At 43.0% G+C, this 12,754-nt stretch overlaps 1 protein-coding gene across 1 annotated transcript in view; it reads left to right on the top strand.

Moving 5' to 3' along the window:
* Nucleotides 1–808: 808 nt before the first annotated feature.
* The window catches only part of LOC309615922 (uncharacterized protein), a gene marked incomplete at its 5' end in the record, with an annotated part of 457,881 nt that continues 445,935 nt past the window's right edge, over nucleotides 809–12,754 (top strand). Inside the window, 2 exons of the mRNA XM_082366012.1 lie at nucleotides 809–2,970; nucleotides 5,392–5,589. Of these exons, the coding sequence (XP_082222138.1) occupies nucleotides 5,556–5,589 (34 nt within the window). The remainder of the gene's footprint in view (nucleotides 2,971–5,391; nucleotides 5,590–12,754) is intronic.

Here is a 12,754-nt window from a genome sequence, read left to right as displayed (position 1 = left end):
CCAAAGTCCACCTCCTCAATTTGGGATGATTTGTTGTCTATTCAGGTATTCCACAGATGCAGGTACATCAGTTTGATTGTGGAGATTTAATCCGCTGCTCCTGAGGCTGCTGGGAGAGATTTCCCTTTCTCTTCTTTGTTCGCACAGCTCCTGGGGTTCAGCTTCGGATTTGACCCTGCATCTGCCTGTAGGTTGCCTGAGCGCGTCTCATTTTCACGCAGACAGGACGGGGTTAAAGTAGCAGCTGATTCAGGGGCTCTGGCTCACTCCGGCCGGGGGGAGGGAGGGGTAAGAATGCGGGGCGAGCCTGTAGCTGCAGAGGCCGGCGTGATGTTGCACCAGCCTGAGGTGCGCCGTGTGTTCTCCTGGGGAAGTTGTCCCTGGATCATGGGACCCTGGCAGTGGCGGGTTGCACAGACTCCTGGGAGGGGCAGTGTGGATAGTGACCTGTGCTTGCACACAGGCTTCTTGGTGGCTGCAGTAGCAGCCTTAGCATCTCATGCCCGTCTCTGGTGTCCGCGCTGATAGCCATGGCTCACGTCCGTCTCTGGAGCTCGTTTAGGTGGTGCTCTGAATCCCCTCCCCTTGCACACCCCAAAACAATGGTCTCTTGCCTCTTAGGGGGCTCCAGACTTTTTCCCGGACTCCCTTCCGGCTAGCTGTGGTGCACTCGCCCCCTTCAGGCTTTGTTCACGCCACCAACCCCAGTCCTCTCCCTGGGATCTGACCTCTGAAGCCCGAGCCTCAGCTCCCAGCCCCAGCCCGCCCCGGCGGGTGAGCATAGAAGCCTCTCGGGCTGGTGAGTGCTGGTCAGCACCGATCCTCTGTGTGGCAATCTCTCCGCTTTGCCCTCTGCACCCCTGTTGCTGCGCTCTCCTCCATGGCTCCAAAGCTTTCCCCCCACCACCCCCCATCTCCACCAGTGAAGGGGCTTCCTAGTGTGTGGAAGCTTTTCCTCCTTCATAGCTCCCTCCCACTGGTGCAAGTCCCGTCCCTATTCTTTTGTCTCTGTTTTTCCTTTTTTCTTTTGCCCTACCCAGGTACATGGGGAGTTTCTTGCCTTTTGCGAAGTGTGAGGTCTTCTGCCAGCGTTCAGTAGGGGTTCTGTAGGAGCTGTTCCACATGTAGATGTATTTTTGATGTATTTGTGGGGAGGAAGGTGGTCTCCACGTCTTACTCCTCCACCATCTTGAAGCTTTCTCTGTAGACTTTTTAATGATGGCCATTCTGACTGGTGTGAGGTGGTACCTCACTGTAGTTTTGATTTGCATTTCTCTAATAATTAGTGATGTCGAACACCTTTCCATGTGCCATTTGGCCATCTGTATGTCTGCTTTGGAGAAATGTCTACTTAGGTCTTCTTCCCATTTTTGGATTGGGTTGTTTGGTTTTGGGGACTTGTTTACTCTTGATTACGATGCAACACTTTGTTAAAGGGTCCAAGGGACACCCTAGTGGTGGAAGTATGTTTGACCTTCACCTCTACCTTGGGCTGGTGTATCCAATTAATTCCATGAAGCAACTGCAGGCCAATCTGTTTCCAGAATTATTGGTTTAAAAACCAGTTCATGTTTGTTTGCATCTGTCTTTCTTTCCCTTCAGAATGTTCTAAGTCTTTTCACGAATAATAGGACATGTATGTGTTTAGAATCTCTCTCACATATATCAAAGATAGGAGATATTACTCAATTTTGTAAAAGCAAAACTATGGAGCAGAGAGCATGTTTAGAATATTAACATATATTTTAATCAAATAGAAAGTTTAGTAACAGAAGGCTGAGACTCATGACCTTATGCTTTCTAGCCCTAATGATGCCTTCTCAGAGTCAGGGGACATTTGACTCAGACCAGCCCGGTCCACCTCCAGAGGAACTGGACCTCAAGCTTAAGAGTAGAGAAGAAGGCAGTGAAGAAGTTATGACTCAAAGGCTGTCCCCCAGTATACAGGTGCCTGCCCTGAGCCTCCAAATTCTCATGTCTCCCCACATCAGTGCCCCTGCAGGATTTAAGGGTTGGGGGCAAGGGAACTGCAGTGATTCCCTCCCCATATAAGCGTTTCTGATGGCAGGCGGGGGTGGGTGTTAATCCAGAATTTGGTGGGGTTAGATGCATAGAAGTGGGGCAAGTGAGAGCTTCCAAATCTGCTTTGGGCTCTTGGTATTAAAAGCCCTGGGGTTTTAACTCAGAGCCCTGAGGTTGTGAGTTTGTATCTCATTTGCTTTAGATCGTGGATTGCCAACCTGGCAAATGATGGAATCACCTGGGGAGGTTTTAAGACATACCATTGCCCAGGCTAGTGCTTTACTCCCAAAGATTCCCACGTAAATGGTCTATTTGGGCCTCAAACACCCCAGGGGATTCTAATATGCAGCCAGGGTTTAGAATCACTGCTTTGGAAAGATTTCAAGGGCTGATTTAATCAATTCTCCCATGTTTTGGAGCCCTATATGTTCCTGTCTGTGGAATTGGATCCTTTCATCCATCTGTTTAAAAAGCATATATATATGCTTTAAATACACACACACACACTCACACACAATACAGGCAACCAACCTCTTTCTGTTCCGCTTCCTTTCTGGAAGCTAATTTATAGCTCTATTTTTTTTTCCTCTAGAAATCCCCTCAATTTCTCCCTTGCAGTTGACCTGTAATATTTGCAGTTGGTGTTGGCCATGAAGACACACAGAATTACTTAGTAGTTTTCTGACTTTCCCCTCTGGTTTAGGATCTGAGATTGATTTGCTTGATTGTTTTCATAGAGGTAATGACATCATTTGTTTTTATTTCTATTTTTGAAGGTGAAGATATTTGCTCCTAATGTTGAGCAGATGCACATTATTAATCACTTGAAAGAGAGCCCAACAGAAGAGAAGAGAAATATGCTGGAGGAAAGTGCCAGGAGGGCCTATGGGGATGCACAAGACTTGGCAGACCTGAACTTTAGCAGGCTTGCTGCAGTCAGGATACCTGGTGAGTGAGCTGAAAACTGTGAGGCCAACTGTTCATTTTTATTAATGCTCCCTGACTTCCAAACCGTCTTCCTGAAAGAGTGGTGCAGGCTCAGCTACCATTTTGAACCTCTGTTCCAGGCTCTGGGTCTGCAGCACATGAGAAACACTTGGAGAGTCTTTAAAACCTCCCAATGCCCAGGTAACACCTGAGACCAGTTACATAGGACTCTGAGGGTAGAAACAGACATTAGTGGTTTTTGATGTTCCCCAGGTGATTCTACTGTGCAGCCGAGTTTGAGAACCAGTGCTCTACCTAGAGTGGCCAGTGGTTCTCAGGCGTGGCTGTACCTGAACTCACCTGGTGGGCTTCAAAACCATCAAGGCCTGTGGCCTTAGGGCCTGGATTTTGGAATTAAGACTCCCAGATGATTTTTATATGCAAGCAAGTTTGGGAGCCACCAATCTAGACCTAATGAGTATACGAATCACCTGGAGATCTTGGTACACTGCGATTCTGATTCAGCTCCTAGGTGACAGGTGACACGTGGAGTGCGGCCCACATTTGGGCTCTGGGAATCACAGTGGAGGACTGTTTCTGGACCTTTTCTGTGCAGGAATCATTTATAAATAGGTGACTCCATCTTTTAAAATAAAAGATTGATTTACAACTATAACTGTCTTAGATATTTTTGATTTCTTTTCATTGAGTCCCCCTCATAAGGAGCTATATGTTATATATTTCTTTTTCAAACTCAACTGCTAAAATCAGTTTTAAGATTATTTTAAACGTTCACAGTATTCTTGATATTTTGGGAGGCAATTTGGAGATGTCCCACAGTGAGAGCTGGGAGTCACTATTTTAGATTAAGAGTGTGTTGCTCCTAACCCTAATATGTGGATACTTATCTATCTAAATTGGTTATTTACTGCTCCTTTGCATATACAGTATACCAGATATCTATTGCTGTGGAAAAAACAGCACCAAAATTTAGTGGCTTAAACAGTAATTTATCATCTTTCCTGTTTCTGTAGGTTGACTGGGCTTAGCTGGGTTTGCTTAAGATCTCTCACGCAGTTGCAGTCGGGTAGTAGCTGGGGCTGCAAAACACCACAATGGTGTCTTCACTCCCACGTCTGGTGCCTGAGCTGGGATTGGCTGGTGTGCGGCCACGTGGCAGTCTTGGACTTCCTTATAACCCATAGACCTCAGGTGCTTAAGTTGCTCACGTGAGAGCTGGCATCGCTCAGAACAAACATTCCAAGAGAACCAGGCTTTCCTCTTACTATCTAACCACAGGAGTTCCTCAGCATCATTTCTGCTACATTCTATTGATTAAAAGTGAGACCAGATTCAAGGAGGGGAGACTATAAAAGGGCTTGAACATTGGGAGGCATGGATACTGGGACGCCATCTTTGGAGACTTGCTACACATTATGTGTACACCAAGTTTATTATGTATAAACATATTTAAATATCTATTTACAAAACCCCAGGGGGGGGTGAGGGAAATTATTGTATTTGAGTTGCTGGTGTTTTAACAATTTACTCTTTTCTTCCATTGCAAATAGGTTTGCCCTACGACAACTTTATAAAGATTATTGCCTGGTGGGTCTGATGCTAAAATTAGTGTGTTCACATCTAAGACAGTATTACTTGTAAATCAATAAAAAAAATTATTGCTATTTAAAAAAAACTTTTATTCTAGCACATAAAATGAGGTTTTTGTTTTTAGGAGAAATGAAATTATCTCAAATGCTTTAAAAATATATATAGTTCTACTTTGTACCAAACTTGAAATATTTAGCAAAACTTAGCATCATGATGGGTATTCCAGCTTGCGATTCAGAATTTCATACTGTTGATGCAAAATGTTTATTATTTTTATTATTATTAGGTTAATATAAACCCTTTATGTCTGTCTATAAAGTCCACTTGCTACAAGGGCTACACTGAAACCGTAATGATTAGGTCTGTGTTCTAGCATTTTGCACCAACTTTTACAAAAACATCTCTGAGCCACTTTGACAAATATAGATTGCTATCCTGACTTTAAAACCAAGTTAATGAGGGGCCCCCGGGGCCCCCCCTGGTGGTCCAGCGGCTAAGACTCTGGGCTCCCAATGCAGGGGGCCCGGCTTCGATCCCTTGTCAGGGAACTAGATCCCGCATGCCACAACTAAGAGTTCGCATGCCGCAATGAAGATCCCTCATGCCGCAACTGAGACCCGGTGCAGCCAAATAAATACATAAATAAATATTTTTAAAAAACTAAGTTAATGAATTAATCAAAGTCATTACCAACTCCAGAAGACTTTAAAGAAATGCTCTTTTGCCGTTGATTCACATGTGTTATTGCTCTTATATGCCTTAATTCTTTGCTTAAAATTTAATTGATCATAGGTTCTGCCTCAAATAATCCCAGGCCCCCTGTCTTTGCAGGTGGTTTCGGGGTGGCCCAGAACTGCATTGTCAACAGTTCTGTAAAGGACATTTCAATCCTTCCACTGCGCTAAGAAGCCCATGAGCTGGTGCTGCCTTTCCCTGTGCTGGCAGCTGAAACCTTCCTGCTTGTGAAGTCACAGTGGGTCAGGATAATATTGTGGATGGAGAAGAAAAGGATGAAAAGCTTCCCGTCAGGTAAGCACTCTCCTGTTTCCCTTCTTCCAGATGAATATAAATGTGACTGCTTTTCTGATAGCTTAACAAAGTATCTTTCATGATGGGGCTGCAGTATTTGGTGATTGGCCTTAAGGTCGGGGCCGCCATGGCAAGGGGCTGTGGTTTAAAGTGATAAGACCAAGTGGCACTGAACCATCGAGAAGATGTATTCTTACGAAATACTCTGGCTTAGTCTGTAAGGAAACAGTTTCAGTGTAGCAATTCTCTTGTACGATATCATTCAGCTACATGGATCCAATTGTGCTTACTTGAATTCTTTCCTCTTGACCCTAGTCCATATAGCCTTCCTTTCTCTTACTAACTGGGTATTTCAATGAAGCCTCACGTTGGAACAGATTTCTTATGTACACAGTGCTTGTGAGCTTTTGTTCCAAATATTGTAGTGTTTGAGAGGCTGGTGTGAGCTGATAATTTTAACTCTCTTCACAGTCATGCTGTCAGGTGCCTAAGAAACATTTTCTCCCCCTCAGTTAGATCTCCTCTTCTGATAGCTTTGCTGATGCAAACCCAGCCACTGCCACCCAGAAGCCTAGATGCAAACACAGCTATGGGGATGTGAGGGAATCCTGCCAAGATACTACCAACGAGATGGCGCAGACATGCGCCTTCATGGCATGGCCCCTCGCGTGAAAATCGTGATGGAATGGGGAAAATGATGTGGGGAGTGCTTTATAATGTATTTGAAAAGTGATACTTCACAGTCTTTGGAAGAAATTGTTCAAGTAAAAATAGTTGAGCTCCAACCAATTGAATTACACATTTTACCACTTGGTGATAGGTACTTTCAATGGGATCATGACTCAATGATGAAATAACTGTCATTGAATTATCCAAATATCCATGGTTTCTAGACAAGCACCTTGTCATTTTTATTTTTCATTTGTTAAAGTCGGAAGCAATACTTTCATGCCATGTTTTAAACAGATGGGCATTGGGCCATTGCAAAGGCTTTTTACTGAACCTCCAGGTTGGCTTCTATATGGGCACCAGCCGTAGCTGGAGTGGGTTGACTTGTTTTTAGAATTAACTCCAACAAAAAGCAGGGAGAATTTTTTAAATGGGACAACGATATCTGAGTGTAGATATCTGCATTAGCAACTGAACTTGGCGACTAGACAAATTTTCATTATTTCTGTGAAGGTGTTTATTCTGTTCTGTATGATTCAGGTAAAGCCATGACACTTGAAGCATCATACATTCTTATAATGTGCTGTGCAGCTGTCAACTGCTGGGCAGGGTTTCATCAGGAGCCAGAGTAGTGGCTTCTGAAACACCTGCTTTGGATGCCTTTGGAATGATCACTTTCTGTGAACTATCACTAAGCTATTTTTTTAAATGTAGGGTAGGAGAAGAGAGGAATAATAGAGCAATTTCACTAGTGCATAATAAAAACTGCAGTGCTGCAGATAGATTTCAGTGGTGGGAAGAGACCACACACCATGGTGGGTGCCCGCACACACGTGTGCACCTCTCCTGGAAGGAAAACAGTGCATCTGGTCGTGATGTTTCCTCCTGCCTTCAGTTCCCTGTAGCTTTGCTCTTTGCAGGGAAGTCCTGCCAGAATTGACAAGGAAGATACACCCCTACAGTTTCACAAGTCCTTTGTTGTCACAGATTATATTCTTCCAGTAAGAACTGGGGCTATTCATTCACATGCATTGGGCTCCCCGGTCCCTGAACCCAACTCAGGCTCCAGAAACTCACATTCCCACCAGGGGAGGAATGAAGGAAGCACAGCTGGCCCAGAAGAGGTACAGAGCACTTTCTTTGTCCTGTTGCTTGTCTCTGTACTCACCCTAGGTTGTAAGCTCACGGTTGTAAGGGGTTTTTGCCTATTTTGTTCACTGCTCTAATCACCTGCACCAAGAACATATTAAGCCTTCAATACACATTTGTTGAATTGAATGGACACCCACCATTTACTTCACATCCCCAAAGAGGTTCCCCTACATAAACTATCACAGACCTTAAGGCAGTCCCAGTTTTTGTACGGGACTTACCTGTCTGAGATATTTTTTAGATAGGACTTCAAAGTAAAGTCGTTATAAAATATAACATATAAAAATTCCCTTTAAACTCACATTCTCATTTTAAATGCCTGGGTTAAAATGATTACAGCTCTTTGGTCTGTGGCAGCTCTAAGCCTACTGGAGATATCGGTTTTAGTTAATGCAATGATAAAACACACCGTTTATAGAGCTCAAGTGCTACAGGGCAGAGACAGTTCTTAAAGTGGAGGCAATGTCCAGTTTTCCTGTATCATTATTCTACCCTACAAAGCCACACGAACAGGAATGGAAGGCATTTCAGGATGGGACAAGATATGCAGAAAAGAGAGAACATAGCAGGCTGGAGGCTACTATCTTAATTAGGACCTCTTTGCAGGGTTGGTGCTTGGCTGGCATCTGGGAACTTGGCACTTGACCCACTCCCTAACTGATAAAAATGATCCGCTTTGCCTAGACGGTGCAAACAATGTGAATTATGCTGAACACCTGCTTTCCTTCTTGAAGTTTGGAATTATCATTGTTGCTGGGCAGAGGGTGCCTTCATGACCAGCTGCTTATAAAAACCTTGGGTGGTAAGTCTCTTCCCAGGGCAGAAACATTGAACACATTTTACTGAACTTTTCCTCTGCTGGAGAAAGGAGCTCATTCACCCGCCTCCTCACTGGAGGGAGAGAGCGTTGAAAGCCTATGCAGGGGTTTCACAGACTCTGCCTGTGTCTTATTCTCTTGTGGATCCTGTATCCTTTCACTATAGTAAATCTTAACCATGAGCACAGCTATATTCAGAGCCCCGTGAGTTCTTTTGGCATGCACCCGAATATGTGCATGGTCTTGGGGATCCCCCAAATATATACTAGAGCACCAGGGGTCCCCAGAGTGGGCAAAGGTGTGCCTGGGGACTGAGGCACTTTGGCTCAAGGTCATGGGTATGTGCTGAGGATGCAGAAATACAGAGAGGGAGCTGGAATAAACCTCTCTCTGTGAGCTAGAGCCTTTGTCTCAGTCTCATGGTGGATTTTCTCCCTGGCCGGCTGGCCTGATCCGTGTGGAGGACTCATTTGCCTACACACAGGGCCTATCACACTAACAGTGGGCTGAGCTGCATCCTTCATTGCTGTACCCAAGGAAAAGGAAAGGAAGAAACAAGCATTTGCCACAATGCCTAGACATCAGATCAGAGCTGCCTGAGTCCCATCTTGGGCTTTCTCAGGATAGAATAGCTCACAAGCTGTCCTTGCTCCCCAGCCTCATGGAAGGAAGAGACGCTAGCTCAGCTTTAACTCTCTCATTCCATCCAAAGTCTCCACCAGCACTGTGGCCCTAGCTTTTTTTTTTTTTTAATTAATTAATTAATTAATTAATTAATTAATTTTTGGCTGTGTTGGGTCTTCGTTTCTGTGTGAGGGCTTTCTCTAGTTGTGGCAAGTGGGGGCCACTCTTCATCGTGGTGCGCGGGCCTCTCACTATTGCGGCCTCTCTTGTTGCGGAGCACAGGCTCCAGACGCGCAGGCTCAGTAGTTGTGGCTCACGGGCCCAGTTGCTCCGCGGCATGTGGGATCTTCCCAGACCAGGGCTCGAACCCGTGTCCCCTGCATTGGCAGGCAGATTCTCAACCACTGCACCACCAGGGAAGCCCTGGCCCTAGCTTTTTGAAAGGAATCATCTAGAAAAGAATGTGGGGAGCCAATCTCTCTCCTCTATTATTTGTATGGGGTAAGATGGGGGTGGATGGTGTGCAGGGCTGTCAGTGAAGAGGACCCTTGAGCTCTCTCTACAGACCCATATCCCCCCGTATTTTCTCCTGCCTTCAGTTAACTCAGTGGGCATAATAGCCAATACCAAGGTCACCTTGAGTGCTGTTGTCCCCCTCAGGAGAGACTGTCTTCCCCAATACCTGCTGTTGGTCCGAAGCAAGCTTTGGGGGTGTTACAAGTTAGACTGAGTCATATTAAGATTTTTTTTTAAAGAGTTTAGTTGAGCACAAATCGATTTGAATCATGCAGTACCCAATCTAGCAGGTAGAAAGGGGATCTAAAGAGCTGTGCAAAATGAAAGACGTTGACAGGCAGAAGGGAGTGGAAACAAGGAAGTTACACTAGGCAAAACAAACAAACAAACAACAAATTGGTTATAGCAAGGTTCCTTTCCTTAGGGGATGGCAGGGGTCTGTCAGGCAGATTACCTAACTAGTGCTGATCAGAGATTCCTGATTTGCTGGTTCAAGATTCCATTTTTGGAAGAGCCAAAACTGTAATTCAGTTAGTCTCGATTTGGTGGATATGGGCTTAGCATAAACAACTCCATTTGGGGTTTGTTGTCTTGTGTTTTTTTTTTTGTTGTTGTTTATAAAGTTTTTTTTAAAATTTATTTATTTATTTATTTATTTTTGGCTGTGTTGGTTCTCCGTTTCTGTGCGAGGGCTTTCTCTAGTTGCGGCAAGCGGGGGCCACTCTTCATCGCGGTGCGCGGGCCTCTCACTATCGCGGCCTCTCTTGTTGCGGAGCACAGGCTCCAGACGCGCAGGCTCAGTAGTCGCGGCTCACGGGCCCAGTTGCTCCGCGGCATGTGGGATCTTCCCGGTACAGGGATCGAACCCGTGTCCCCTGCATTGGCAGGCAGATTCTCAAACACTGCGCCACGAGGGAAGCCCCTGTTGTCTTGTTTTTAACAGGGGTTATCTGAGGATATTATTAATGGCCCTCAGATCTTGACCCTAGAAACTTCTGAAATGTATCAAGATAGGATAATTAAATTTAATCTCAAGGTCACAGTAGAAACCACCTCTTCTGTCTCCTCTTTTATCAACCTTGTTCACATTTATAAGTGTTAACATAATGTGTCCTATAGAACAACATAATCCATGTAATACAGAGCCAGCAATAAAAAATTCTACCCATTTCTAAGTACTGCTTCTGCTACAGTCTATAGATTTTGATATGTGGTATTTTTGTTATTGGTTAGTTCTAAATGTTTTATAATTTTCTCTGTAATTTCTTTTGTGACCCAAGAGTTATTTAGAGGAATGTTTATTACTAAACACTTCAGGCTTTTCTAATTGTCTTTTTAATTTTGATTTTTAACTTGATTACATTGTGATTAGAGAAAATGATCTGCATGATCCAGTGCTTTGAAAAGTTGAGACTTGCTTTATGCCTAAGTATACGGTCCATTTTTGTAAATGTTCTGTGAGATTTTTTAAATATTGTGAATTCTCTAGTTTTTGAGTACAGAGTCCTCTATATGTCCATTAGATAAGACATGTTGATTGTGTTTAAATCTTATATAGTCTATTTATTTTTGGTTTCCAAATATAAATTACTAAGAGAGAAATGTTAAAATTCTTTCAGTATAGTGTTGGATTTATCTGTTTCTCCTTGCAGTTTAATAGTATTTAGATGCATGTAAGTTTAGAATTATTTTAGTTACCTAGTGATTTGAATTTATCATTATCTTTTTTCTAATAATGCTTTTTTGCTTGAATTCTTTTTTGTTTAATATTAACATTTATTTATTCTAGCTTTTTTTGGTTAATATTCCATCCACATTTCCCCCATATTTTTTACTTTCAACTTTTCTGCATCCTTATGTGTCTTGAATAAAGTATATAACTGGATTTTAAACATGCCTTCTACAGACTTCCCTGGCGGTCCAGTGGTTAAGACTCCAAGCTTCCAATGCAGCAGGTGCGGGTTTGATCCCTGGTCGGGAGACTAATATCCCACATGCTGCGTAGCACGACCAAAAAAAAAAAAAGCCTTCTAATAACACCAGAAGTAGGAACAAAAATTTTTTTAAAAAATAGTAAAATGGACTTGAACAAAATTTAAAACTTCTGTTCTTTAAAAGAGACCATTAAAATCACAGTAAGACAAGCCACAGACTGGGAGAAAATATTTGCAGAAGAGATATCTGTTCAAGAACTTATGGCCAGAATATAAAATGAACTCATACAACTTAATAAGAAGACAAGCTAATTATAATAATAGGCAAAAATAGGCAAGAGTTAGTCATTAGGGAAATGCAAATTAAAACCACAATGAGGTACCATTATACACACACTTGACTGGCTAAAATTATAAAGACTGATAATTCCAAAGGTTGGTGAGGATAAGGAGAAACTGGAACCATTGTACATTGCTGGTGGAAATGTAACATGATAGAGCTACTTTATAGGAAACAGGTTTTACTAAAGTTAAACATGTACTTACCAAATGACTCAGCATTCCCATTCCTAGGAATCAACCCGAGAGAAATGGAAAGATACGTCCACAGAAAGACATGTTTGTGTATGTTCATAGAAGCATTATTCATAATGGCCCCAAACTGGAAACAATCCAGCCGCTCTTTAACTAATTAATGGGTAAACAAATGTGGTATATCCATACAATAGAATGCTACTTGGCAATGAAAGGGAATAAAGTACTGATACATATGTGGAAAAATCTTAAAACTATTATGCTAAGTGAAAGAGCCAGACACATAAGACTATATATTGTATGATTCCATTTATATGAAATGTTGTAAAAGACAAAACTATAGAGATAGAAAGCAGATCATTGGCTGATGAGGGCTGGAGATTGGGAGTGAGAATTGATTGCAAACAGGCCTGAGGAATGTTTGGAAGTGATAGAAGTATTCTAAAACTGGATTTCACTGATATTTGCACAACTCTATACATTTACTAAAACTCATAAAATGTAAAATGGATGAATTGATGATATGTACAGTAGCTGTTAATAAAACAAACATTTTAAAATGTGTTCATAGTCTTTGTATTTTTTAACTGGAGCATTTAGTCCATTTACTCTCTTCATAATTATATATATATTTGGATTTTTCCTATCATTTTATTTATTTATTTATTATTTTTTGGCTGCGTTGGGTCTTTGTTGCTGCACTCGGGCTCCCTCTAGTTGCGGTGAGTGAGAGCCACTCTTCATTGCGGTGTGCAGGCTTCTCACTGTGGTGGCTTCTCTTGTTGTGGAGCACGGGCTCTAGGCGTGCGGGCTTCGGTAGTTGTGACACGCAGGCTCAGTAGTTGTGGCTCACAGGCTCTAGAGCACAGGCTCAGCAGCCGCGGCACACGGGCTTAATTGCTCCGCGGCATGTGGGAT

The sequence above is a fragment of the Balaenoptera borealis genome (assembly GCF_965194805.1).
Source record: "Balaenoptera borealis genome assembly, chromosome: 18".
In the NCBI taxonomy this organism is placed as follows: domain Eukaryota; kingdom Metazoa; phylum Chordata; class Mammalia; order Artiodactyla; family Balaenopteridae; genus Balaenoptera; species Balaenoptera borealis.
The sequence above is the reverse complement of the archived record's forward strand: the minus strand, read 5'-3'. Positions and strand labels throughout refer to the sequence as shown.